Source organism: Heterodontus francisci, chromosome 10, assembly GCF_036365525.1.
Source record: "Heterodontus francisci isolate sHetFra1 chromosome 10, sHetFra1.hap1, whole genome shotgun sequence".
Lineage (NCBI taxonomy): Eukaryota > Metazoa > Chordata > Chondrichthyes > Heterodontiformes > Heterodontidae > Heterodontus > Heterodontus francisci.
In genome coordinates, this window is record NC_090380.1 from 26,445,436 (window position 1) to 26,471,374 (window position 25,939).

Sequence of the window (25,939 nt, forward strand, 5' to 3'; positions counted from 1 at the left end):
GCCTTTGCTGTATCCAGTGCCTTCAGCCATTTCTCCGCCACCATTGAGAATGGGGATGTATTTTGAACCTCCTCCTCCTCTTAGTTGTTTAATTGTCCACCACCATTCAAGACTGGATGTGGCAGGCCTGCAGAGCTTTGATCTGATCTGTTAGTTGCTCAGCTCTATCTGTAGCATGCTGATTTGACTGTTACATGCAAGTTGTCCTGTGTCGTAGTTTCACCAGGTTTGCATCTCATTCTTAGGTTTGCCTGGTGCTGCTCCTGGCATGTTCTCCTGCAGTCTTCATTGAAACCAGTGTTGGTCCCCTGGCTAGATGGTAATGGTAAAGTGAGAGATATGCTGAGTCATGAGTTTACAGTTTGTGGTTGAATACAATTCTGCTGCAGCTGATGGCCCACAGTACCTCATGGATGCCCAGTTTAAGCTGCTCGATCTGTTCTGAATCTATCCCATTTAGCACATTGGTAGTGCCACACAGCATATTGGATGGTGTCCTTAGTGTGAAGATGGGACTTCGTCTTCACAAGGACTGTGCGGTAGCCACTCCTACCAATACTGTCACGGACAAGTGTATCTGCAACAGGTAAATTCGTGAGGTCACAGTGAAGTCGGTTTTCCCCTCTTGTTGGTTCTCTCACCACCTGCTGCATGCCCAGTCTGGCAAATAAGTCCTTTAGAACTAGGCCCGCTTGGTCAGTAGTGGTGCGATTGAGCCACTTTCGGTGATGGGCATTGAAGTCCCCCACCCAGAGTATATTCTGTGCCCTTGCTACCCTCATTCCAAGTGGTGTTCAACATGGAAGAGCACTGATTCATCAGCTGAGGAAGGCCGGTAGGTGGTAATCAGCAGGAGGTTTCCTTGCCCATGTTTGACCTGATGCCATGAAACTTAATGGGATCCAGAGTCCATGTAGAGGACTCCCAAGGGAACTCCCTCCTAACTGTATAACACTGTGCCACCACCACTGGTGGGTCTGTCCTGGCAGTGGGACAGGAAATACACAGGGACGATGATGGAGGCGTCTGGGACATGGGCTGTGAGGTATGATTCAGTGAGTATGACATGGTCAGGCTATTGCATGACGAGTCTGTGGGACAGCTCTCCCAATTTTGGTATAAGTTCCCAGATGTTAGTCAGGAGGACTTTGGATGGTCAGACTGGGCAGGGTGTGCCTTTTTCATTTCTGGTGTCGAGGCTGGTGCTGGGTGGTTCATCTGGTTTTATTCTTCTTTGACTTATCTGTAGCAATTTATTACAACTGAGTGGCTTGCTAGGCCATTTCAGAGGGCAGTTAAGAGTCAACCACATTGCTGTGGGTCTGGAGTCATGTGTGAGCCAGACTGGGTAAGGATGGCAGATTTCCTTATCTGGTTCACTAATGTCCTTCAGATGGGTTTTTATGACAATCCAGTGGTTTCATGATTATCATTACCGAGACTAGCTTTTTATTCCTTATTTATTCATTCAATCAATTTAAATTCCTCCAAATGCTGTTGTGGGATTTGAACTCATGTCTCTGGCGCATTATTCCGGGTCTCTGGATTACTAGTCTTTTAATATTACCACTATGCTATCATTTCCATTATACCTTTATCCCTAGTTACCCTTGAGAATGTGGTGGTGAGCCATCTTTTTGAACTGCTTCAGTCCATCTGGTGAAGGCGCTCCCAAGGTGCTATTAGGTAGGGGGTTTCAGCATTTTGACCTGTTGACAATGAAGGAAAGTGACGTAAGTCCAGGTCAGGATGGTGTGTGACTTGGAGGCGCTGATGTTCCCATGCATCTGTTACTCTTGTCCTTCTACATGGTAGAGGTGCTATTGAAGAAACCTTGTCAAGTTGTTGCAGTGCATCCTGTAGACAGTGCATGCTGCAGCCACGATGTACTAGTGGTGGAGGGAGAGAATAGGGTGCCAGTCAAGCTATTTATCCTGGATGGCGTCCAGTTTCTTGTGTTATTGCAGCTGCACACATGCCGGCAAATGGAGAGTGTTCCATCACATTCTTAACTTATGCCTTGTCGGTGTTGGAGAGGCGTTAGGGAGTCAGGAGGTGAACCACTCGCCTCAGAATACCCAACCTTTGATCTGCTCTTGTAGCTACGGTATTTATGTGGCTGATCCAGTTAAATTTCTGGTCATTGATGATCCCCAGTATGTTGATGGTGAGGGATTTGGCGATGGTACATAAGAACATAACTAGGAGCAGGAGTAGGCAATTCAGCCCCTCGAGCCCATTCAATACGATCATGGCTGATGTCTCAGCTTGGCCTCAGCTCCACTTTCCTGCCCGTTCTCCATAACCCTTCAACCCATTACTAATTAAAAATCTGTCTATCTCCTCCTAAAATTTACTCAATGTCCCAGCATCCACTGCACTCTGGGGTAGTGAATTCCACAGACTCACGACTCTTTGAGAGAAGTAATTTTTCCTCATCTCTGTTTTAAATCTGCTACCACTTATCCAAAAACTATGACCTCTCATTCTAGATTTCCCCACAAGAGGAAACATCCTCTCTACGTCTACTTTTTCAATCCCCTTTAATCATCTTATATACCTCGATTAGATCTCCTCTCATTCTTCTAAACTCTAGAGAGTAAAGGCCTAAACTGCTCAATCTCTCTTCATAAAACAAACCCCTCATCTCTGGAATCAATCTAGTGAACCTCCTCTGAACTGCCTCCAGTGCAACTACATCCCTCCTCAAGGGGACTAAAACGGTACGCAATACTCCAGGTGCAGTCTCACTAATGCCTTGTACAGTTGCAGCAACACTTCCCTACTTTTATACTCTATTCCTTTAGCAATAAATGCCAAAATTCCATTTGCATTCCTTATTACCTGCTGTACCTGCATACTAGTTTTCTATGAATCATGCCCAGATCCCTCTGCACCGAAGCACTCTGAAGTTTCTCTCCATTTAGATAATAATTTGCCTTTCTAATCTTCCGACCAAAATGGATATCCTCACACTTATCCACGTTAAACTCCATCTGCCAAATTTTGGCCCATTCACCTCACCTATCCATATCCATTTGTAAATTTCTTTTTTTTATTGCAACTTACTGTCCCACCTATTTTAGTGTCATCTGCAAATTTGGCTATAGTACCTTCTATCCCTGCATCCAAGTCATTGATATAGATTGTAAATAGTTGGGGCCCGAGGACCAAACCCTGTGGCACCCCACTAGTTACATCTTGCCAACCAGAAAAAGACCCATTTATCCTGACTCTCTGTTTTCTGTTGGTTAGCCAATCCTCTGTCTAAGCTAATAAATTGCCCCTAACCCCATGTGATCTTATCTTGCGTATTAACCTTTTGTGCGGCACCTTATCAAATGCCTTCTGGACGTCCAGATATACTACATCTACATTATATACTTTGCTTGTTACAGCTTCGAAGAGCCCTAGCAAATTAGTCAAACACGATTTACCCTTCATAAAACCATGCTGACTCTGATAGATTGCGTTTTAACTTTCTAAATGTCCTGTTATTACTTCCTTTATGATGGATTCTAACAATTTCCTAACGACAGATGTTAAACTAATTGCTCTATAGTTTCCTACTTTCTGCCTCCCTCCATTTTTGAATAAGGGCGTTATATTAGCTTTTTTCCAATCCACTGGAACCTTTCCCGCATCCAGGGAATTTTGGAATATTATAACCAATGGATCCACTATCTCCGCTGCCACTTCATTTAAGACCCTAGGATGTAGGCCATCAGGCCCTGGGGACTTGTCTGCCTTCAATCCCAATAGTTTGCTCAGTACTTTTTCCCTAGTGATGATTGTTCTAAGTTTCTCCCTTTCTATAACCTCTGCATTACCTGGTACTATTGGGATGGTACTAATGTCCTTCACCGTGAAAACTGAGGCAAAATACTGATTTAGTGTCTCTGCCATTTCAGTGTTCCCCTCTATTAACTCCCCAGTCTCATCCTCCAAGGGACCAACATTCACTTTAGCTACTCTTCCCTTTTATATACTTACAGAAGCTTTTGCTATGTGTTTTTATATTTTGCGCTAGTTTTCTTTCATAATTTCCCTTGGCTCTTTTTATTACTTTTTTAGTAACCCTTTGTTGATCTTTAAAAGTTTCCCGATCTTTAAAAGTTTCCCAATCTTCCAGCCTGCCACTGGCCTTTGCAATATGGTATGCCTTAGTTTTTGTCTTTGTTATCCTTAACTTCCTTGCTTAGCCATGGATATTTTTCTCCCTCTTAGAATCCTTCTTCCTCTCTGGAATATATTTTAGTTGGGAGGAATTGACTATCTCCCTAAACATCTGCCACTGCTCATCAACTGTCCTACCTTTTAGTCTTCCTGCCCAGTCTACTTGGGCCAAATCTGTCCTCATGCCTATGTAATTACCTTTGTTTAACTCCAGAACGCTCGTGTGGGACTCCAGTTTCTTGCCCTCAAACTGAATTTGAAATTCTAGCATGCTATGATCACTCTTTCCTAGAAGATCCTTAACTATGAGATCATTAATTAATCCCACCTCATTACACAATACTAGATCTAGAATAGCCTGCTCCCTGGCTGGTTCCACAACATATTACTCCAAAAAACAATCTTTAATACATTCAGTGAACTCTCACTCGAGGCTACCCTTGTTAATTTGACTAATCCAGTCTACATGCATATTAAAATCACCCATGATTATTGCCGTACCTTTCTTACAAGCCCCCAGTATTTCCTGGTTTATACTGTGCCCCACTGCGGATTTACTGTTTGGGGACCTATAGATTACTCCCACCAGGGACTTCTTTCCCTTGCTATTTCTTATTTCTACCCAGACTGATTCTACGTCTTGATCTCCCGTGCCTAGACCATTTCTCATTACAGCACTGATCTCTTCCTTTACTAACAAAGCTACACCACCTCCTTTTCCTTCCTGCCGATCCTTCCGAAATACTGAGTACCCTTGGATATTCAATTCCCAAACCTGGTTTCCCTGCAACCACGGCTCAGTAATCGCCACTAAATCATACCCATTTGTCTCTATTTGCACTGTTAACTCATTTATTTTATTCCGTATGCCTCGTGCATTCAGATACAAAGCCTTTAAGTTTGTTTTATTATCAAATTTCCCTACTCTTGTATGATTCCTTGATGCAATATGACGTTCACAAGTTCTGTCCCTGTATGGTAGTGGTAATGAATATCATGTGAAGCTGGTTAGACTTTCTCTTATTAGAGATAGTCATTCCCTGGCAATTGTGTGACGCGAATGTTGTCCAGGTCTTGCTGCATGTGGCATGGACAACTTTGTTCTCTGAGAAATTGCATTTGCAACTGAATACTGTGCAACCATCAGCAAACAGCTCCACTTCTGATCTTATGTTGGAGAGAAGATCATGGATGAAGCAGATGAAGGCGCTTGAGCCTAGGATGCTGTCCTGATGAGCTCATACAGCAATGTCCTGGGTCTGCGATGATTGGTCGCCAATAATCTTCCTTTGTGCTAGGTACGATTCCAGCCACGGAACATTTTTTGCCATGAACCCCATTGACGTCAGTTTTTTCTCGGTCTCTTTAGTGACACATTCGGTCAAATATTGCCTTGATGTTAAGCGAAGTCATTCTCCTCTTGCCTCTGGGATTCAGTTCTTTTGCTGAAAAAAAATGGTTATATGGTTTTGTTTCTGAGTAGCTGCATGTAATTGATCATAACATGGGTGCCAAAACCTGATTTGTTCGAACAAGTATTTTCAAAGCCTTCTTCCTAGGACGAACACGTGGTAGCTTTCCTTTGTCTCTTTTTTTTTTAGCAATTAGTCCCATTTGTTTAGTAGGTTCGAAGTAAAAAGTAAGGACACTTGTAAGAGTTCTGCAGTTTGTAAGGTACTTAAACTAACAGTGAGACCTGTTATTGGTCTTACTGGCATTTCAATTTCAGTAGGCACACCTGATGGGTTCGCAAGAATGGTTGAGCGCAGGGAGAATTGGTTCTTTTTGGGGTTCTCTTTAACGAAAATCATTCTTGCTAAGCTGTTTGGTAGTGAAAGGTTGTAGCTGTCCTGTGAGTTAGTTGTGCCAGTCACTTAGCTCTCTGTGACCTATGCTTTAAGAGATCTAGTCTGTAAGTGTATCTGGAATGCCCTTGCTCACAACTTGTTCCATATTCACTCCCACTCGCCCATAACTACCATCCACACTGGGATCTACTGGCTCCCTCTCCCCTTTGTTGTCTACATTTCATTCTGGGGTCTTGCTGTACTCTACCTCTGGAACCTCTTCAAGCTCCACACTCATCTATTTCAGTCTTCCTTGCAGTGTTCCTTCCCTCTGTCCCATCCATCCCAATCCCCGTCTGTTCCACCATCGGTGGCACAATCTTCAGCTATCACTGCCCTGCGCTCTTCCAAAACTTCTCTGCCTTACTTTATCACTCAACATGTTTCATCAAGATTACTCTTTCAATCTTGGCTTCAGTCACCTTCCCTATTTCTTTCATTCTCTGCTTAATGTTTGAATTCCTACATGCACCACCCCCCTCCCCTCCCAATCCCCCACCCCCAACCCATGAAGCATTTTGGAATATTTTGCTACATTAAAGGCAATATGTAATTGTAAATTATTGCATGTTTGTGGAGAATAGGAGACCTTCTACTACATTGAAGAGTTACAAATGTAACTAGTTGATAGAATTTTCTTTTTAAAATCTGAATGTTCACCTTTATACAACAAGCCACTAGCTTTTGTTGGGTATTGTTAACTTGCTGTTATTACTGTTGCTTATTGATACCATTTTGTCTGCTAAAGGGTGCAAGCAGTGTGTAACCTAATAAGAGGGATCTCATCGGAATCACAGAGTTTTACAACATTGTGCAGTGAACCAGACACACCAATGCCACCTAGAATAATAAACAGAACCAAACATTCTCTCAGTATACAGTGGAAGGTGAGACGAATATTCGAGTCCAGCATCAATGCTGTTCAATTTCCCCCAAAGCAGCTTGTTATAAAATATGATGGTGTCTGCTTAGTTTTTCAAATAATTTATGTTTGTCGACTCTTGTGTTTTACAAGACTGTAGTGTGATCGCTGGGCTGCTTCCTCATCTTGCTTTCCTTTATCTTGCAGTTCTGCAATGTTCACTGTATCCTCTAATCTTAATTGAGTCCATTTGTCCAGCTGAATCAAACCTATCGACTGTAAGCACTAACTACTACATTCATCATTCTTAGCAACTTTTATGTTCGCCATCCGCTACAGCATTACTTGTTCTCCTCTTTGGTCAGGCCTTTGCTATCTTGAGTGACTTTGAACATCTCATCAATCAGACTGTCAATATCCCTGATTGTCTTAGTTATTTATTTGATTTCTGAGAGTTTTCCTCACCTTCAATCTTAACTCTTGCACAGTATTCATCTCCTTATTGTTTAGCTGCCCTGCCCATTATCTCCTATCTTCCTTATGCAGAATATCCTGAAAAGAATCTCACTCTATGAAACAGTTCATTCTTTAATTGACAGTACGATACCACTAAAGATTTTTAATAAAATGAATATTTGCCGCTCATACAATGAAATTGGACTATTTAATTGTTTTTGTGTCAGCTACTTTTACCAATAATATACTGTATCTTCCTCTTTTTTACAGTAACCTATATGCATAGCTGTGATTTGTTGTAGCTGTGTTTTTTTTTTAATATAGCCTGTTCCTGAGGCAGACCATGATTCTGTAATATTGCTTTAACTCTTGTAGGCTACATGTGATAATGGTTCCAAAGTCACCAACTATAATCTAGAATGGGATGAGGTAAGTGAACTTTGCTCTAAATTGACACGTAGCAATCCTACAATTTTATGATTATGTATTCAGATATGTAGCTCACCTCCATAGTGTTATGAACCTTGATTTTTTCTTCTCCTTTTCCGGAATGAAATGGTTCACAATGGAGTATAGAACAGGGTCACCCTCAATTCTTCATGGCTCTCACCCAACATCCACACTTGCAGTAGTGGTCACTGGGTATTGATTCCAAGTGACAGCTCTGGCTGAATTTGGGATTCATAGCATCACCACTGTTAGTCCAGGTAACTCAGTAACAATCCGGAATTGAACCTAGGGGTGCGCTGGTTTGTTGAGTTCAGTATCATCATGGATCGTGAGTCACTGGGAGTAGCTGCTTCTAACCGCATAGTCACCATAAATTGAGTTGGTGGCAAGGTTATCATAAAATCTGTTATTAAGGTCATATCTTTATGGTTATACAATAAGGGACAGACTAGTATACAATTGATAATTGTAAATCGTGCTTTTTGGTATTTTGTAGCACAGTCAATCATGAAATTGATATGGACTAAATTTTTTCACTCATTTTAATTCCCGATAAGTAATGATAGAGTAGACTTCTCTCAGCTGTGAGAGCCAGTTAACATGTCTTGCTATTTCATGAATTATTTTCCTTCTCTCAGTGGTTTCACAACAGTTCTTATAAACAGACTTTGCATCCAATGATCTAGAATTTGAACCTTTTGATGATCTGCCCTAGAAGAGTTGTAAAATCTAGGATTATCAATTTACCCTACCTACAGTAATCTTTTTACTGAATTAAACATAATCTTATGTTAATTGGTAAATGTTACATATGGTCAGTTTGCCTAGTCTAAAACCAACAATGTATTTAATTAGAAATGGTGGAAATAGAAGCATTGAAGCACAGAAGAATTTGCTTATACAATACAAAGTGGAGATAATAAGCAAAATGTTGTAATAAGTTAATCACTCTCTTTCAAAATGTGTTTAAATATTAACAAATTCTATCTGCTTTCAACTGGTCATGCCTTTTGATCATGGTGCCAATTGGAATTGAATCATAATGCAAGTCCTCCATCTGACCAAATCTCAGAATTTAGATTGAACTAACAAGTTCCTTTTTGTTATCTGCTTAATTCTTTTAAAGTCAGGTTTCCAGACAAACTTATGTTCATGTATATAATGAGCCAATACAGTGCAGTCGCATATATCAAGTGCAGCCAGATATTCTCAAAGGGCAACAAATCTCTCTCACCACAGGAACATCTGTTGACATTGAATGTAATTAGTAATTTAAACCAGGAACTTGACCTACTTGAAAGTCAAAGTCTACTTCTGCTTATTCAGTCATGGGAGCAAAACCACCTGATTTATCAATCCTACAATATTGTTTTCTCCTTCAGTATGAGTATTAATTGGCATTAGAGTTTGAATTAAGGATAAAAGTTACAGAGACCATTAATTTTCTTGCTTTATATCTTTTACTAACCTTTGGGCTCCAGCATCGGATGTTCAATTTTTTGAAGGACTGGCTTTAAGCCTCCAGAAGTGTTGCTTTTCAATGCATAGCATCAGGATTCCGTGTACTATGGCATTTTGCTTGTGTCCTTTATAGACAAAATTTTAAACATAGGAACAGGAGTAGACCAGTTAGTCCCTCAAGCCTGTTCTGCCATTCAATGAGACCATGACTGATCTGCGATCTAATGCTACGTATCCCTGCCTTTGCCCCATTTCCCTTAATGATACCTTTGATTAACAAAAATCTGTCAACTTCAGATTTAAAATTAACAATTGATCCAGCATCAACTGTCGTTAACAGAAGAGTGTTCCAAACTTTTGCCAAGCTTTGTTTCCTAATTTCATTCCCAAAAGGTCTGGTTCTGACTTTTAGGCTCTAAGTCCTAGTCCTAGAATCACCAGCCAGCAAAAATAGTTTCTCTCTATCTATCTACCCTATCTATCTGTTCCCCTTAATATCTTGAGAACTTTGATCAAATCACCCCATGACCACCTAAATTCCAGGAAATACAACCTTAGTTTGGTGTAATCACTCCTGATAATTTAACCCTTGGAGTCCAGGGTAGGCTCCTCACCTAAAAGACAGGAATGACCACTTTTTTTTTTCCTTCTCTCATTCTGTGTACTATTTTAGGCATAACTTCATTTCAAATTGGTTAAAATGCACATGTGATATTTCTCTACAATATATGCAAGCAACAATTGTAAACTGCCTTCTCTAATTCAGGGTGATAAATCAATGATAACTTGCATTTTTAACAGTTATTCACCTAACCATGAATATAGTATCATATACTTTCTTTGACCTGTATCATAGTTCTCTTCAGCTGGATGTTGTGCAACGCTTAAGTGTTTGTTACAGAGCACACAATAATGTAATTTATTGATGTAAAGTGTACCATGTGGCATTATACTTCTCTTTTTCTTCACCCTCCTGCCCCTCATCACTACCATCATATTATGGATTGTCTTCAAATACCCCAGGTTTGTCAAATAAGCCCCCCATACAAAGAGAAAAATTCTGGATTCTTGCATAGAAATCCCTGGCTGAACTATGTAGGGTGTTAAATTGAATAATCCCTGAAAATGGGAATGGGGATGATTGGCGGGCAGCCATTCATTGCAATGCAGACAGCACATTAAATTTCTGCTGTCTGCTGTTTTAAATAATTACTGCGTGCAGTCGTCGCTACCTGCACTGTTCATTGGTTGCACGCATCAGCAGGGACCCCGATATCGCGAGTGTCTAACACTACATAAATGCAGCCTGCTCCTCTTAAAGGGAAGGTGCATTGTAACTGCAAGAAATGGTCGGAGCTTTTTGAACAGTGAATCTGGGCTTTGATAATGTGAAGAATGGCTGAACATGCAAGAAAACAAACGCCAAGGATTTCTGACAATGTACTGGAAGTCTTGGTGCAAGTGGTGAAGAGAAGGAGAGACATCCTGCATCTGGAGGGGAGGAAGAGGCTCTCCAGACACATGCTCAGGCGATAGTGGGAAGAAGTAGCGGCGAAGGTCAATGCCAGGAGTCTCTCTGCAAGAACATGAATGAAGTACAGAAGTTTAATGATCTAATAGCTTGGAGCCCATTCTTTCCAGCATGGAATGGGTGGTTACCTCCATCAGCACATCAGTGGAACCCACCATGATACAGTGCCTGATGGCCAGTGTCACAGCTTCCATCGAATGTCTGAGTGGTGCAGTGGAAGCTCAGATTGCTGCCCTTGTGGCTCTTGGTACCACTGTTCAAAAAGTCTTCCAGGGCATCATCCTGTTCTCCAACAGATCAGTAGTATTGCTGAGGCATTGCTCCCGAGAGAGTGGCAATGGCTCCATGGAACATGATCCTGCTGCCCCCTCTCAGGTTGACAGCATTCCTGCTCCCATCCCTCCCAAGCTTCCTGTTCCCTTGCTGGTGCCTGTCAGTCGGCCAGCCCAGGCTGAGATGGTGCAGTCTGGAACTGGGTCCACTAGGCCCAGAGCTACTCACGGTCAGGTTCCTTCCAGACTGCTGCTGGAGATATAAGCAACATCCTAGTTTGCTGTTGAGTTTCCTACATTACAACAGTGACTCCATTTCAAAAGTACTTTGTTGGCTGTAAAGCGCTTTGAGATGTCCAGTAGTTGTGAAGGGCTCTGTATAAATGCAAGTCCTTTTTTGTTATGAAAATGGCCAAGTTCACATGAGACACACACACAAGGCACTAATCATGCAGTCAGTGGCACCCTGCAGCATGGGAATCCTGCAATCTGGGTAAACTCTTGTGCTCACTAGAGAGAATGAGATATAACTGTCTCTGTGTATAAACAGCCTCAGTGGTGTCCCTTACGCAGCAGGAACTGCAAACTGGGATGTTGCTTATATCTCCAGCAGCAGTCTGGAAGGAACCTGGCACGTAAAACTTAAGAACCATGATGCCTTATAGGCCACCAGCAGAGCTGTCCTTTCATTGCTTTGAGGTTGCAGTTGTGACTGCAGCAGCTAGCAGATTTTAATCACATCCTCTTTTATAAAATGAAGACGCCTCATGTATTGGTCCTTTTTGAAGTTGGCGTAAGAAAACTGCTCCCCAAAGACCCTTGGCAGATATGGCCTCCTGCTGAGAGCTCTTCTCCCCCATCCCTCTCCCCTCGTCTAGCAACTTATCCTGCTCTGCAGGGTCTCTCTCCATTCTCCCAGTCAATTCCCAGAGGAAGCTCTACCAGGCCACTCATGTCTGGAAGCACAGGCTTTTAAATAAACAAAAAAGTACTTCAGCACCAGCCAGCCCACTCCCTGTAAACTGTTCAAACTTTAGCCAAGTATAAGGAAAACTTCAAAAACACTTGCGATTGCACCAGCAGCCAGAAGAAATAATTCAGCAGCTAATCTGTAAGTAGTTCATGGTAGCACTGGTGGTGGCTCCTTCATTCCACTTAATGTCATGTTCAGCTGTGCATGATGAAGCATTGGTTAGGGTGTGCAATTGGGAAGTGGCATCAAATCAGCGGTGCACACTGATTTGTGTCATGATCTGCCTGCTCTATATGCTGTCAGCTGTCGTTAGATGTGCGCATGCAAAACCATTTACCTGCACATTTCCCATCGGATGTGTGCGCACATAATTCAGACCCCATTTTCAAGCATTAGGTGGCTGCATGGAGTCCAAAAACAAATACTACGCAGCCTAATTTAGCCACCCTGGTGCTTAATGAGAAATAATCCAGCAGCTAATCTGTAAATTCATGGTAGCACTGGTGGTGGCTCCTGCATTCTATTTAATGTTGTGTTCAGCTGTGCATGTTGAAGCATTGGTTAGGGTGTGCAATTAATTAACGTTTATTTGAAACAGATTAATAATTGTACCACCTTCAGCAGTACATTTGTAGTGCCAACATCGAAACAATACACACCAATGGAAATTGGAAGCCATGAAGAAATCAATTGTCAATTACAACTGAGTAAGAAAGAGTTGAGGGAATAATTTTTTTAAAGAACAATCTTGTTGAAAGTAGAAGATTCAAAATGTTCTTCTAACACTCGAAGTATCCAGAGTGTTAAACGCTAGGTAGCTTCTTAAAAGCATAGGTCAAAGTCTTGGAACTCCTAACTGTACTGTGGGACTACCTTCGCCATAGGAACTGCAGCAGCTCAAATAGTCGGCTCACCTCCATCTCCTCAGAGACAGTTGGGATGGGCAATAAATGCTGGCCTTGCCAGTGACGCCCATATCCTATGAACGAATATAAAAGATCAGACTTTATAAGGGGGATCAACTAGTCCCACTCCCTGCCACCATGAAATTTTATTTTTACCTTCAGGTAATTATCCAATTCCCTTTTGAAAGCTACAATTGAATCTTCCTCCATCACACTCCAGGCAGTGCATTTCCAAACCTAACCACTCACTGTGTAAAAAAAAATGTTCACATATTGCCTTTGCTTCTTTTGCCAATTACCTTAAATCAGTGTCCTCTGATTCTCAACCCCTTTTCCAAAGGGAACAGTTTCTATCTACTCTGTCTAGGCCCCTCATGATTTTGAGCACCTCCATCAAATCTCCTCTCAACCTTCTCTTTTCTAAGCAGAAACCCCCACCCCTCCCAGCTTCTCCAGACTGTACTTATAACTGAAATCCTTCATCCCTGAACCATTCTTTTCTGCAGCCTCTCTCAAGTCTTCACATCCTCCCTAAAGTTTGGTGCCCAGAATTGGACACAGTACTCCAGTTGAGGCTGAACCAGTGCTTTATAAAGCTTCTTCATAACTTTCTTGCTTTTTATAAAACCCAGGATCCCATATGCCTTTTTAACCACTTTCTCAACCTGCCCTGCCACCTTCAATGATTTGTGCAGGAATACCCCAGGTGTCTCAGTTCCTGTACCCTCTTTAGAATGGTACCCTTTAGTTTATATTGCCTCTTCTCGTTTTTCCTACCAAAATGTATCACTTTACATTTCTCTGCAATAAATTGTATCTGCCACGAGGCAGCCCATTCCACCAGTCTATGTCCTGTTCAAGTCTATCACTATCCACCTCACATTTCATAATACTTCCAAGTTTTGTGTCATCTGCAAATTTTTAGATTATGCCCTGTATGCCAAAGTTTGTCATTAATCTACATTGGTTCTAGTCCTAACCCCTGGGGAACACCACTGTATACCTTCTTGCTGTCTGAAAAACAACTGTTCACCACAACTCTCTATTTCTTTACACTCAGCCAATGTCATATCAGTACTGCCATTATCCCTTCTATTCAATGGGCTTCAACTTTTCTGGCAAATCTATAATGTGGCACTTTATCAAATGCCTTTTGGAAGTCCACATACACCACGTCAACCACATTACCCTCATCAACCTCCTCTGTCAAAAAACTCAGTTTAGTTAAGCACGATTTACCTTTAACAAATCTGTGCTGGCGTTCCTTACTTAATCCATCCTTGTTCAAGTTACTTAATTTTGTCCAGGATTATCATTTCTAAAAGCTTTCCCACCACTGAGGTTAAACTGACTGGCCTGTAGTTGCTGGATTTACCCTTACACGTTTTTTAGAACAAGGGTATAACATTTGCAGTTCTCTGGCACCACCCTCCATCTAAAGAAAATTGGAAGATTCTAGCCAGTACCTCCGCAATTTCCAACCTTACTTCCCTCAGCATCCTCAGAAGTATCACATCTGGTCCTAGTGACTTATCAACTTTAAATACATCCAGCCTTTCTAATGTCTCCTTTTAGTCCACCCTGTATCTCAATTACCTCCTCCTTCACTATGACTTTGGCAGCATCATGTTCCTTGGTAACGACAGATGCAAAGTACTCATTTAGTACCTCAGCCATGCTCTCTGCCTCCATGCATAGATCCCCTTTTTGGTCCCTAATTGGCCCCAACCACCTCTTACTACTTTTTTACTATTTATATGCCTGTAGAAGTCTTTGGATTCCCTTTTATGTTAGTTGCCAGTCTCTTATACTCTCTTTGCCTCTCTTATTTCCTTTTTCACTGCCCATCTGAACTTTCTGTAGTCAACCTGATTCTCACTTGTATTATCAACCTGACATTTGTCATATGCACCCTTTTTCTGCTTCATCTTACTCTCTATCTGTTTTGTTATCCAGGGAGCTTTGGCAGCCCTACCTTACCCCATCTTGAGAATGTATTTAGACCGTACCCGAGCCATCTCCTCTTTAAAGGCAGTCCATTATTCAATTACAGTTTGCCTGCCAGTCTTTAATTCCAATTTACCTAGGACAGGTCCATTCTCAACACACTGAAGTTGGCCCTCCTCCAGTTAAGTTTTTTTTGCCCTAGATTGCTCCTTGTCTTTTTCCATAGCTAACTTAAACCTTATACTATGATCACTGCTCTCTAAATGTCCCCCCACTGACACTTGATCCACTTCATTCCCCAGAAGCAGATCTACCAATGCCTCCTTCCTTGTTGGGTCAGAAACCTACTGATCAAGAAAATTCTCCTGAACACACTTCAGGAATTCTCCTCCCTCCCCCCCCCCCCCCCCTTTGTCCTATTACACTGTTACTATCCCAGTCTGTATTAGAATAATTAAAGTCACCCATTACCACTGCTCTATTCTTGCACCTCTCTGTAATTTCCTTACAAATGTCCTCCTCTATCTTTCCTATTTAGTTGTTGGCCAGTAGAATACAACAACCAGTAGTGTAATGGCAAAAATGACAATGTTTTTATTAATACATTGAATGTGGTAACGCAGGAGATGGGCCCATTAAAAAATCTAGTAGAGGATAATTACATGGCAGAATTCTAAATGAGGTTTCAACCTTCACCGTGGAAGAGCAGGATTTGATCTCAGATATATAGGGAAGACTGGTCATTAACTATGGAAGGGGAGAAACTTGCAGTCATTCGTATAAACCAAAGCACTATAGTAGATAAAATTATGGGATTAAAACCAGACTAGTGTCCAGGCTTAGATGCATTTCACCTGCAGATACTAAAAGAACTAGGCATGGAAATTGCGATTGTCTTAGCTATAATCGTGCAAAGCTTCCTTTTTTCAGGAGGATGTTACCAGCAGATTAGAAGGTAACAAAAGTTTTGCTGTTAATTAAAAAGGAAGACAGAATAAAGTATCTATATGTCAGTGAATTTAGTGTCAGTTTGAAAATTGCTGGAGTCCATCATCATCAATAGAGCAAGTGAGCACTTAGAAAACGACAAGCTAATTAGAGAGAGTCAGTCGGTATTGTGAAAGGGAGATTATATCAAACTATTTACTGGCTTGTGGGAAAAAATGAGTTTGTTGGAACAAATGGCTTTTCCTCTTTTCTCCTTACTTTCTTGCGTTCCTAATTAAATATGATCCATTTCACAGGGAACTGGAAGCAACGAATTTTCCCAGTGTTATATGGGGCCACAAAAGCAATTCAAAGTTACCAAATTATCACCAGCCACGAGATACAGATTTAAGTTAGCAGCCAAAAATGATCTTGGAATGAGGTGAGTGCACTTCAAAAGAGGTGTGGTTTTTATATACTGCTGAGCCTGTTCTAAGTGGTTAAGAATTGCTCCAAATCTAGCATGAATAGTAATGTACTAATAGGACTCCATTTTCTAGGGCCACCCACTTGGATGATTATTCACAGCTAAAAGTGCAGAAAAGAATCGATGCTTCGAGACACCTAGTGGTAGCACTGGGAAATTGTGTGTAGTTGCAATTTAAGGGGATGTGAACAATAACCAGGAATTGGCAGAATAAGAGGACAAAACTTTTTGCAGCCTTCAGATAGGTTCAAATGGGAGAGGATCAAGAAGTGATGGGCAGAAATGGAGAGAAAGGAAACCCAAGCTGCAGGCACAATTCTGCAGGCAAGTGATAGAACAAGCAGAACTCCAAACCTCTGAGGTAGTTGCAAGTAGTTCATCAACCCTTGGCGTATCTGTGCCATTAGGTAATTTGTCACCATCCCTATCCTTCTCCCCTACCTTGGGAACAGGAACCTGTACTTGCATTAATCTTCTACCAAAGCAATGTGTGTGCACCCCTTTGTAAATATGGTAGAAGGGTAGTGCCGAGTGAGCACTGAAGAATTCTGGTGCAGGCTGTCCTAACTGGCATTCCACACATTGGAAAAAGATTCGAAGAGTAGTTTCCCATTGGTACTAGTTGTGGTTTGGGGGCACGGGATGGAGAATATTCAGAACAATTTCCATGAAGGCCCAGAAGAATTCGTGAGACAGCTGGGGGAAAAAAGTGGTGCAGGATCAGCCTTAAAACTGTTGAAAGGATCTTGTTACTGGATTCTATACATTTGCCTCTATACAGTTACGGATCTAGCTATCCTTGAAGCCCCTTCTATGCAGGTGTGATTGGGATCTATGATAACGGGCATGAGGTTGAAAAGGGATGGAGACTTGCTGATGTGAATCTCTCCCTTTTATCTATTCTGTTACATTCATGATCTGGTGATAACCAACACAAAAATTTGCCCCCAGTTGCACTAAAAGGTCATCATTCAAAAGCTGTCTGAAATGGATTGATCCATATCCTAAATGCAGTATTTGTCTCACAGATTGATTTACAAAACTTACAGGGTTAACTGCTGTTATTAACTTAGGAATTGTTTTTGTATGTGGCATTTACTAAGGGAGCACAGTTGTGATTTACAATTTTCCATCATTGGAGCAATCTTGCAGCCCAACGTTTACAGGTCTGACTTTATGGCCAGATGAGGCAGTGTTCAAGTCCCAAGGCCACTTGTCATTAATATTTCCATGAAGCACCTTTTTATTGGTGAAAGTTACACTCCCAAGCGAGGGGAAAAAAGTTGCTCGACCTTTCAATTGCATGGCTTTTCTTGCTCCTCCATGTGTCATCAGCATATTATTGATCAAATATCACCAGCAGCATTATAGATTGAAAAAAATCATGATGTAAATGGCCTCATCAGGGCAACAAATGAAAACTGGGCAGTTTTGAATAAATTTAAAAGCAAAATTATCCTGTGAGTTACTGAGTATGGCCTTCTAGAGGTATTTACTGCAAAGAACTTTTAGCTTTACTCCTCTCAACATTTTTGAGTCTCAACAATGAAAAGTCTCATTTAAGTTGATGTGATCGAATATTTTGAAAATGCTTTTTTAAGTAAGAACTGATTATGGATCCATCATAGGTTAGCTTATCTATTAGTAACCAGACAGGATTTAGTTTAGTTTAGTTTAGAAATACAGCACTGAAACAGGCCCTTCGGCCCACCGAGTCTGTGCCGACCATCAACCACCCATTTATACTAATCCTACACTAATCCCATATCCCTACCACATCCCCACCTGTCCCTATATTTCCCTACCACCTACCTATACTAGGGGCAATTTATAATGGCCAATTAACCTATCAACCTGCAAGTCTTTGGCATGTGGGAGGAAACTGGAGCACCTGGAGGAAACCCACGCAGACACAGGGAGAACTAGCAAACTCCACGCAGGCAGTACCCGGAATTGAACCCGGGTCACTGGAGCTATGAGGCTACGGTGCTAACCACTGGGCCACTGTGCCGCCCCAAATTATTATAGTAATAAAAACAAGAAATGCTGGAACCACTCAGCAGGTCTGGCAGCATCTGTGAAAAGAGAAGCAGAGTTAACGTTTCGGGTCAGTGATCCCCCTTCGGAACTGACAAATATTAGAAAAGTCCCAGGTTATAAGCAAGTGAGGTGGGGGTGGGGCAAGAGATAACAAAGGAGATCTAGATTGGACCAGGCCACATAGCTGACCAAAAGGTCACAGAGCAAAGGCAAACAATATGTTAATGGTGTGTTGAAAGACAAAGCATTAGTACAGATTAGGTGTTAATGCACTGAATATTGAACAGCAGCAAGTGCAAACCTGAAAAAAAACAGTGGGTAAGCAAACTGAACAAACTAAGATGAAATGAAATAAATGCAAAAAAAAGATTGTAAAAAATGTAAAAAAGAATGTTAAAAAAAAGGAAGAAAAAATAACTAAAAATGAAAGTAAAATGGGGGGCTGTCATGCTCTGAAATTATTGAACTCAATGTTCAGTCCGGCAGGCTGTAGTGTGCCTAATCGGTAGATGAGATGCTGTTCCTCGAGCTTGCGTTGATGTTCACTGGAACACTGCAGCAATCCCAGGACAGAGATGTGAGCATGAGAGCAAGGGGGAGTGTTGAAATGGCAAGGATTATTTTAGTACAAGATGTTTAAAATGTTTTAGTGCTATAAGTCCTGCTCCACTGTGACATGTTTAAAATGCTTACACAACGGGTATGGCATGCTTTAAACATGGCCTATAATTTAGAAAGTGATGTCAAATGCCTTATATTTATGATGCATTCTGTCAAAAATGAAATGTTTCCCCCCAAACAGTGGTTTCAGTGAAGAGGTGCTGTTCTACACAACTGGTAGCGTCCCTCCAACACCAGCGAGTCCTCAGCTTGTTAAAGCTGGAGTCACATGGCTGTCGTTACATTGGAGCAAGCCTTCAGGAGCCTTGTCTGATGAGGGCATTGGTTATATTTTAGAAATGGAAGATGAAACCACAGTAAGTTGATAAAATATTATACTTGAACGAAACCTTCAAAGTAAGTGGCTGGCATGGTAGGTTGGCACTTTCACCACTAGTGGTTGGTTTCAAATCTAGAGCAGACTTCTAGAACAAAGGTTTCCCCTCTCTGACTGTAAGAGATCTACTGCCCAAATATGGCAGTGATTGCAACACTCCAATTTCTAGTGAGAAAAAAAAACTCACTGGTGTAGAAGTGGGTGCTCTTCTGAGACTAGAACTAATACTCCACCAACATTGCAGCACTGGGCCCAGAGGCCAGGTGTCAGTTATGTCAAAAGTAAATGGTTACCTCTGGCACTATTTGACATCAGGGCCTCTGTTTTATCTTAGGCACAGTGGGCTGAGCTCTCAGCCTGTCTGTGTGGACCTATATGCAATTGTCACTTTTGTCTCTGAGTGGAGGTAGCAAAGCAGACATAACCGGAACTGGATTGTATTGTATTGTGGAACTGGTCCCATTGGAAGAGGTTCTACCAAAGTAAATGGAAGCTGTGCAATATCTGTCTTGGGAGTGCATGAGGACAACACTGGGTGGAAAAAGTGTTTTAACTATCCAGTGCTTCACCTTCCAGAGAAAAATCCCACTTAGGATAGAGAGCAATAATGTGTTCACCTTGTTTTTAAGTATCCTACTAACATATTTCATGCACTGTTTTCTATTCCAGTAGTAGTTTTCTACTGAGCCAGAAGCACATTTAGAAAAAATCTTCAAACTAATGCTGATACTGTTGCCAAAATGCAGCATAAATTTTTAGAATAGAGAATAGAAAATTTTAAAGGAACTGGTTTATGTTTCTCTCAAACTATCATGACCATATGTAAACTTTTGCCTTTAGGGATATGGGTTTAAGCCAAAATATGATGGCGAGGATCTTGCGTATACAATAAAAAACCTTAGAAGAAGCAGTACATATAAATTTAGGGTAAGTATGTTGGGAAAGTTTGTGATGTTAGTTGATTTGAAGAGACTAATGATACTAACTGATGAGAGTAGCTGAAAACCATACCAATAAGCAGTGTATAGTTATAATGAAACACTAAATGATGTCATTAAATGTAGGGTATTCTTTGTTTGACTGTTTAAGAAATATTTATAATTGGAACAGCTGAAACAAATCTGTTTCTTAACAAACTGAATAAAATAAATACTGTTTATAAAAATTATAATAGGCAAGGCCTGAAAAGCTGTCTTTGAACATCCATTCTTGTGAAGAACTTAACACATCCGACATGTTGGTAGGCTTCACAACACATCTTCAAATCTTCTACCCTCAGAAATGTCATCAATTCATACCAAATCAACCAAATAAGGACCAATCACAGGTCTAGCTTCTTGACATCTCTCCCAACCCGGTTTATACGCTCAACCGCACCTTCTGCTTCTGTGTATAAGCCATGTGCATTGATTAATATACTGTCTCTATAAATGGAGGAAGAGCATTAAATTGAAATAGCTAAGTACCAATGCATCGCCACTTGATAAACAGATTGTGTTCCAGCTCAAGGCTGTTGTTAGTTGTGCAATATAAGTTTAATTAGTCATGAAGATGGTCTCTTTGTAAAATGGAAATCATTACATTGCTCTATTTAGAAGCCGGCGTGTGTGTAAATGAAAGTTTTATACACTAGTGGAGCTTCTTTAAGGCCACCGCTAATGAAATGATCATAGAATGATGCAGCACATAAGTACCATTCAGCTCTTTGGTGGAGCTGTTCAATTAGTCTCATTCTCCTGCTCTTTCCCCATAACACAACAATTTTTTACTTTTGAAGTATTTAGCCAATTTTCTGCTGAAAAATGATTGAATCAGGTTATGCATTCCAGATCATAACAACCTGCTCCGTTTTTTAAAAAAAAATTCACGTCACCTCCAGTTCGTTTGCCAATCACTTTAAATCTGTGTTCCCTGGTTACTGACCCATCCGCCACTGGAGACAGTTTCTCTTTATTTACTCTTATCAAAACCATTCATGATTTTGGGCAGCTCTATCAGATCATCTCTTAACCTCCTCTACCTCAAAGGAGAACAACCCTACCTTCCCCAGTTTCTCCACAAAACTAAAATCTCTCATCCCTGATACCATTCCAGTAAATCTCTTCACCCTGTCTACGGCCTTGACATCCTTTTGAAAATGTGGTGCCTAGAATTGAATGAAATACTCCAGCTGAGGCCTAACATGTGTTTTATAAAGCATAGCTTCCTTGTTTTTGTACTCTATGCTTGTATTAATAAAACCAAGGATCCAATATGCTTTATTAACCACTTTCTCAACCTGTCCTGCCACCTTCGAAGATTTGTGTATATTCATCCCCAGATCTTCCTGTTCTTGCACCTCTTTTAGAATTGTACCATTTAGTTTAGATTGCCTCTCCTCATTTTTCACACCAAAATATATCACCTCACATTTCTCTATATTAAATTTCATCTACCATGTGCCTGCCCATTTCACCAGTCTGTCTATGCCCACCAAAAATCTGTTAATATCCTCTACTACATCTGCGTTTATTTTAATCTGCAAACTTTCAAATTATGGCCTGTATTCCCAAGTCCTGAGTGTGTGTAAAAGAGCAGTGCTCTTAACACAGACCCCTGAGAAATATATATTTACTCCAGTCTGAAAAACTCTCTGCTTTAATCCCATGACCTTAGTTTTTCGAACAGGTCTATTATGTGGTACAATATGCAACTCCAATTGAAAGTCCATATACACAAGATCAACCATGCTGCCCTCATTAACCCTCTTCGTTACTTCATCAAAGAATTCAATCAAGTTAATCAAACATAATTGGCCTTTAACAAATGCATACTGATCAGTTATTAGCTGGTTAATTTTGCCCCAGATTATTGTCTATAAAAATTTCCCCACCACTGATGTTAGACTGATAGGCCTGTAGTTGCATGGTTTGTCCCCCTTCCCTTTTTTAAACAGGGTGTAACATTGACAATCCTCCAGTCCTCTGGCACAATCACCATATCTAAGGAGGATTGGAAGATTGTGACCAGAGCCTCCACAATTTCCATGTCTACTTCCATCACTGACCTAGGATGCATCCAGTCTGGACCAGGTGACTTTTCTACTTTTGAGCACTGCCAACCTGCTCTTTATTTTTATCCTATCAAATATCGCTACTACCTCCTTCTTAACTGTTACATTGGCAGCATCCTTTTTAGTGAAGGCAGATGCAAAGCACTCATTTAGCACCTCCGCCATGCCTCTGCCTCTATGAGATGATCTCTTTTGACTCCCCAATCGGTTCAACCCTTCCTTCTGCTATTTATATGCTTATAAAAGACTTTTGATTTCCCTTTTAACTTAACTGCTAATCTACTTTCGTACTCTTTCTTACCCTTTCTTATTCCCTTTTTTAAGATCTCATACCTTCTGTATTCAGCTTGGTTCTCTCCAGTATTATGAACCTTACATTTGCCACAAGCCTCTCTTTTCTGTTTCATTTTAATTTCTACATCTTTAATCATCCAGTGAGCTCTAGCTTTGATTACCTTTGTTTTCCCCCATGTGGGAATGTGTCTACTCTGTACCCAAGCCATCTCCTCTTTGAAGGCTTCTTACTGTTCACTTATTGTTTTGCCTAATAGTTTTTGATTCTAACCCACCTGGATCCAGTCCTTTTTCAACTCACTGAATTTAGCCCTCCTGCAAAAAGTATTTTTACACTTGATTGTTCCTTGTCCTTTCTATTTACACTGTTACTATTCCAGTCTACATCAGGATAACTGAAGGACCCCATTATCACTACACTGTAGTTCTTGCATCTTTCTATAATTTGCCCGCAAAATTGCTCTTGTATCTCTTTCCCACTATTTGGTGGTCTGTAGTCTATACCCAACAGCATAATATCACCTCTATTGTTCCTTAATTCTAACCAAATAGGTTGTCTTTGAACCCTCAACTACATCATCCCTTTCCAGTGCTATAATAGTTTCTTCAATCAATACTGCCAACCCCCTCCTTTTTTGTCTTCTCTATCTTTCCTGAATGCATTGTAACCAAGAATATTAAGTTCCCAGTCCTCAACTCCTTTGAGTCAGGTCTCTGTTATTGCCACTGTATCATAGTCCCATGTGGAGACTTATGCCTGCAGCTCACCAACCTCATTTACCATGTTCTATGCATTTGTGCACATGCACTCCAAACCCATCTTAGTCTACCTTGCATTTTTCCCCTCTCTGATCCCTCCTATTTCTGAACTACTCTTTAATCTAGTGCTACTTGACTTTCCCAGTCCTTTGTGCACTTTCTTTCTTCTCTAATGTTTCATCCTGCTGCTCAACCCCAAATTAGTTTAAACCTTCCTTCAGCACAAGTTAACCTCCCCACGAGCACATTAGTCCCAGTTCTGTTGAGTTCAACCTTGCCCAACTTGAACAGGTCCCTTCTGTCCCAGAACTGGGGGTCCTAATGCCTCAGGAATCTGAAGCCCTCACTCTAATAAGAGCGTAAGAAATAGGAGCAGGAGTAGGCCATACAGCCCCTCAAGACTGCCCCGCCATTCAATAAGATCATGGCTGATCTGCCCCAGACCTCAACTCCTCTTCCGTGCCAGCTCCTCATTGCCCTCAACTCCCTGATATTTCTACCTCCTCCTAAAATGCGTTCAGTGATCTAGACTCCACAGCTCGCTGGGGTAGAGAATTCCAGACATTCACTACCCTCTGAGAGAAGAAATTCCTCTGCATCTCAGTTTTAAATTAGTGTCTCCTTATTCTGTGACTGTGTCCCCCAGTTCGAGATTCCCCCAGTAGTGGAAATATCTTCTCAACATCTACCCTGTCAAGCCCCCTCAGAATCTTGTACGTTTCATTAAAATCACCCCTCATTCTTCTAAATTCTAATGAATAAAGGCCTAACCTGTTTAGCTGTTCTTGATAACTCTGGCACCATTTCCCCAGCCATGTGTTAACCTGTCTTATCTTACCATTATGCTATTAAATAACAAAGTTAACCCCTCTTTTCCCAAATTATAGTAGTATATAATCAGCAATCTCTGCAGTTTCTCTTGGAAACCTTCATGGAAAAGAATCATGCCATTTTAATTTCACAATTTGTGTGGCTTGAGGGCAGTGAGGTAGAGTGGGTGGAAGCTCTCCCAGTTAGTTTTCACATGCTGAAAGCAGATCATGGACAAACTAGTTGGGAAGGTTCTGAGGAGACGTAAATTGCATTCCTACAGCAGGTAGTGGTGAGGGAAATTGGACATTTATTCTGGGCAGATTGCGTCTGCCTGCTAGCAGATTTCAAAACAGCATTGCCAATGGACCCTCTCACCCCTGGATCATATATGCAACAGGATGAAAATACTTCTTTAAAAATGTGGAATCTTGACAAAAGAAGACGAGCAATGCTGGGTGCTAATTTAAAAGGTGCTCTGAGGACATTTACTACTTTGCTTCCTGTGATTTCATGTTTCAACATACAGGTGACCTATTGTATACAAACGAAAACCAGTGATAGTTCATTGTGTCCTTTCTGGAGTGTGAAATTCTGAGAGGAATATTACTCCAGTATTAAAAATTATCCAAAGAGCAGCAGGATGTGTGTGTGAAGACCTGCAAGATAGCATAAATGACAACATTATCAAATGAAATACCCCTTCATGTGACTATTTAAATGTCAGACTTTGACCCCATTGTCACTTTATAGAATGTTGTATATTACAGGTAATTGCATACAATTCAGAAGGGAAGAGCAACCCTGGTGAAGTCATGGAGTTTACCACCAATCCAGACAAACCTGGATCACCAACTAAACCTTCGGTGAAGGGGAAAATTCATGCTCACAATTTTAAAATAATATGGGGTATGATGCTTACTCAGATTAACTATAGATTCATAACTGATTTCACAAGATACAGTGGAACCTTGAATATCCACCATAAAGGAATGGAGTATCCAACCTGAACTGCAGATTGCTGATCTGTACTATACCCACCTGCCGCAGTCCTCTGCAGCAGCACTACCATATCATGCTGTCTTCTACCAGCATGGTCACAGCACTGGAACAGTTGGTCTGTTGGCTGTCTCAACACTGCCCCCATATGCCAGCTTACAGTTCCAGCCATTGGCCTATCGCAGGCCCAAGTGAGCTGGCCAAAATGCTCCATCAATGTCCTCTGCCGCTTCACAAGTGAATGCTGAATGCAGTAGGTGTATGTAGTAGTCCCATCATAAGGCAACATGGAATCATACTGTGGAGCTGTTGTCTTTAAATTGAACATAGAGCTTGCCGATTTAAATGTGCTGCCAAACAAAGAACATTTTTGGAATGTAACGCCAGATAGTGTCACACTCAATAAACACTATCCCCACCAATGCAGGAGCTCTTTTAAACCGGCAGGACTGAGTCAGGAGCTGATGGGATTCGTGGAGGTGTGGGCATGCTCCCACCAGCGCTCACCCTGTAGCAAGGCGCCACAGAAGGAGCATATTTGGCTGGCCTTGGGTCTGTGAGCAGTCCCAACAGCTGGAGTTGCACAGAAGTGCATGGAGGAACTTTAATACAAATGACTGATAAATGAGCTATTCCAGACCCATCTGGCCTCAATGGTAGGAGCGGAATATTAGAGGGGAATGAAGAACAGAAA

The 25,939-nt window shown here is 41.3% G+C and overlaps 1 protein-coding gene across 9 annotated transcripts in view; it reads left to right on the forward strand.

Moving 5' to 3' along the window:
- The window catches only part of fndc3a (fibronectin type III domain containing 3A), a 244,190-nt gene that overhangs the window by 173,087 nt on the left and 45,164 nt on the right, over nt 1-25,939 (forward strand). For 8 of the 9 annotated variants that reach the window (XR_010975793.1, XR_010975792.1, XM_068040290.1 and 5 more), the window contains 6 exons: nt 6,772-6,910; nt 7,717-7,770; nt 16,125-16,249; nt 19,137-19,311; nt 20,172-20,258; nt 25,017-25,155. Coding sequence is in view for 7 of the 9 variants with exons in the window: in XM_068040290.1 (XP_067896391.1) it covers nt 6,772-6,910; nt 7,717-7,770; nt 16,125-16,249; nt 19,137-19,311; nt 20,172-20,258; nt 25,017-25,155 (719 nt within the window). In the remaining 2 variants the exon portion in view is untranslated. The remainder of the gene's footprint in view (nt 1-6,771; nt 6,911-7,716; nt 7,771-16,124; nt 16,250-19,136; nt 19,312-20,171; nt 20,259-25,016; nt 25,156-25,939) is intronic. The other variant, XM_068040296.1, reaches the window with a different exon arrangement.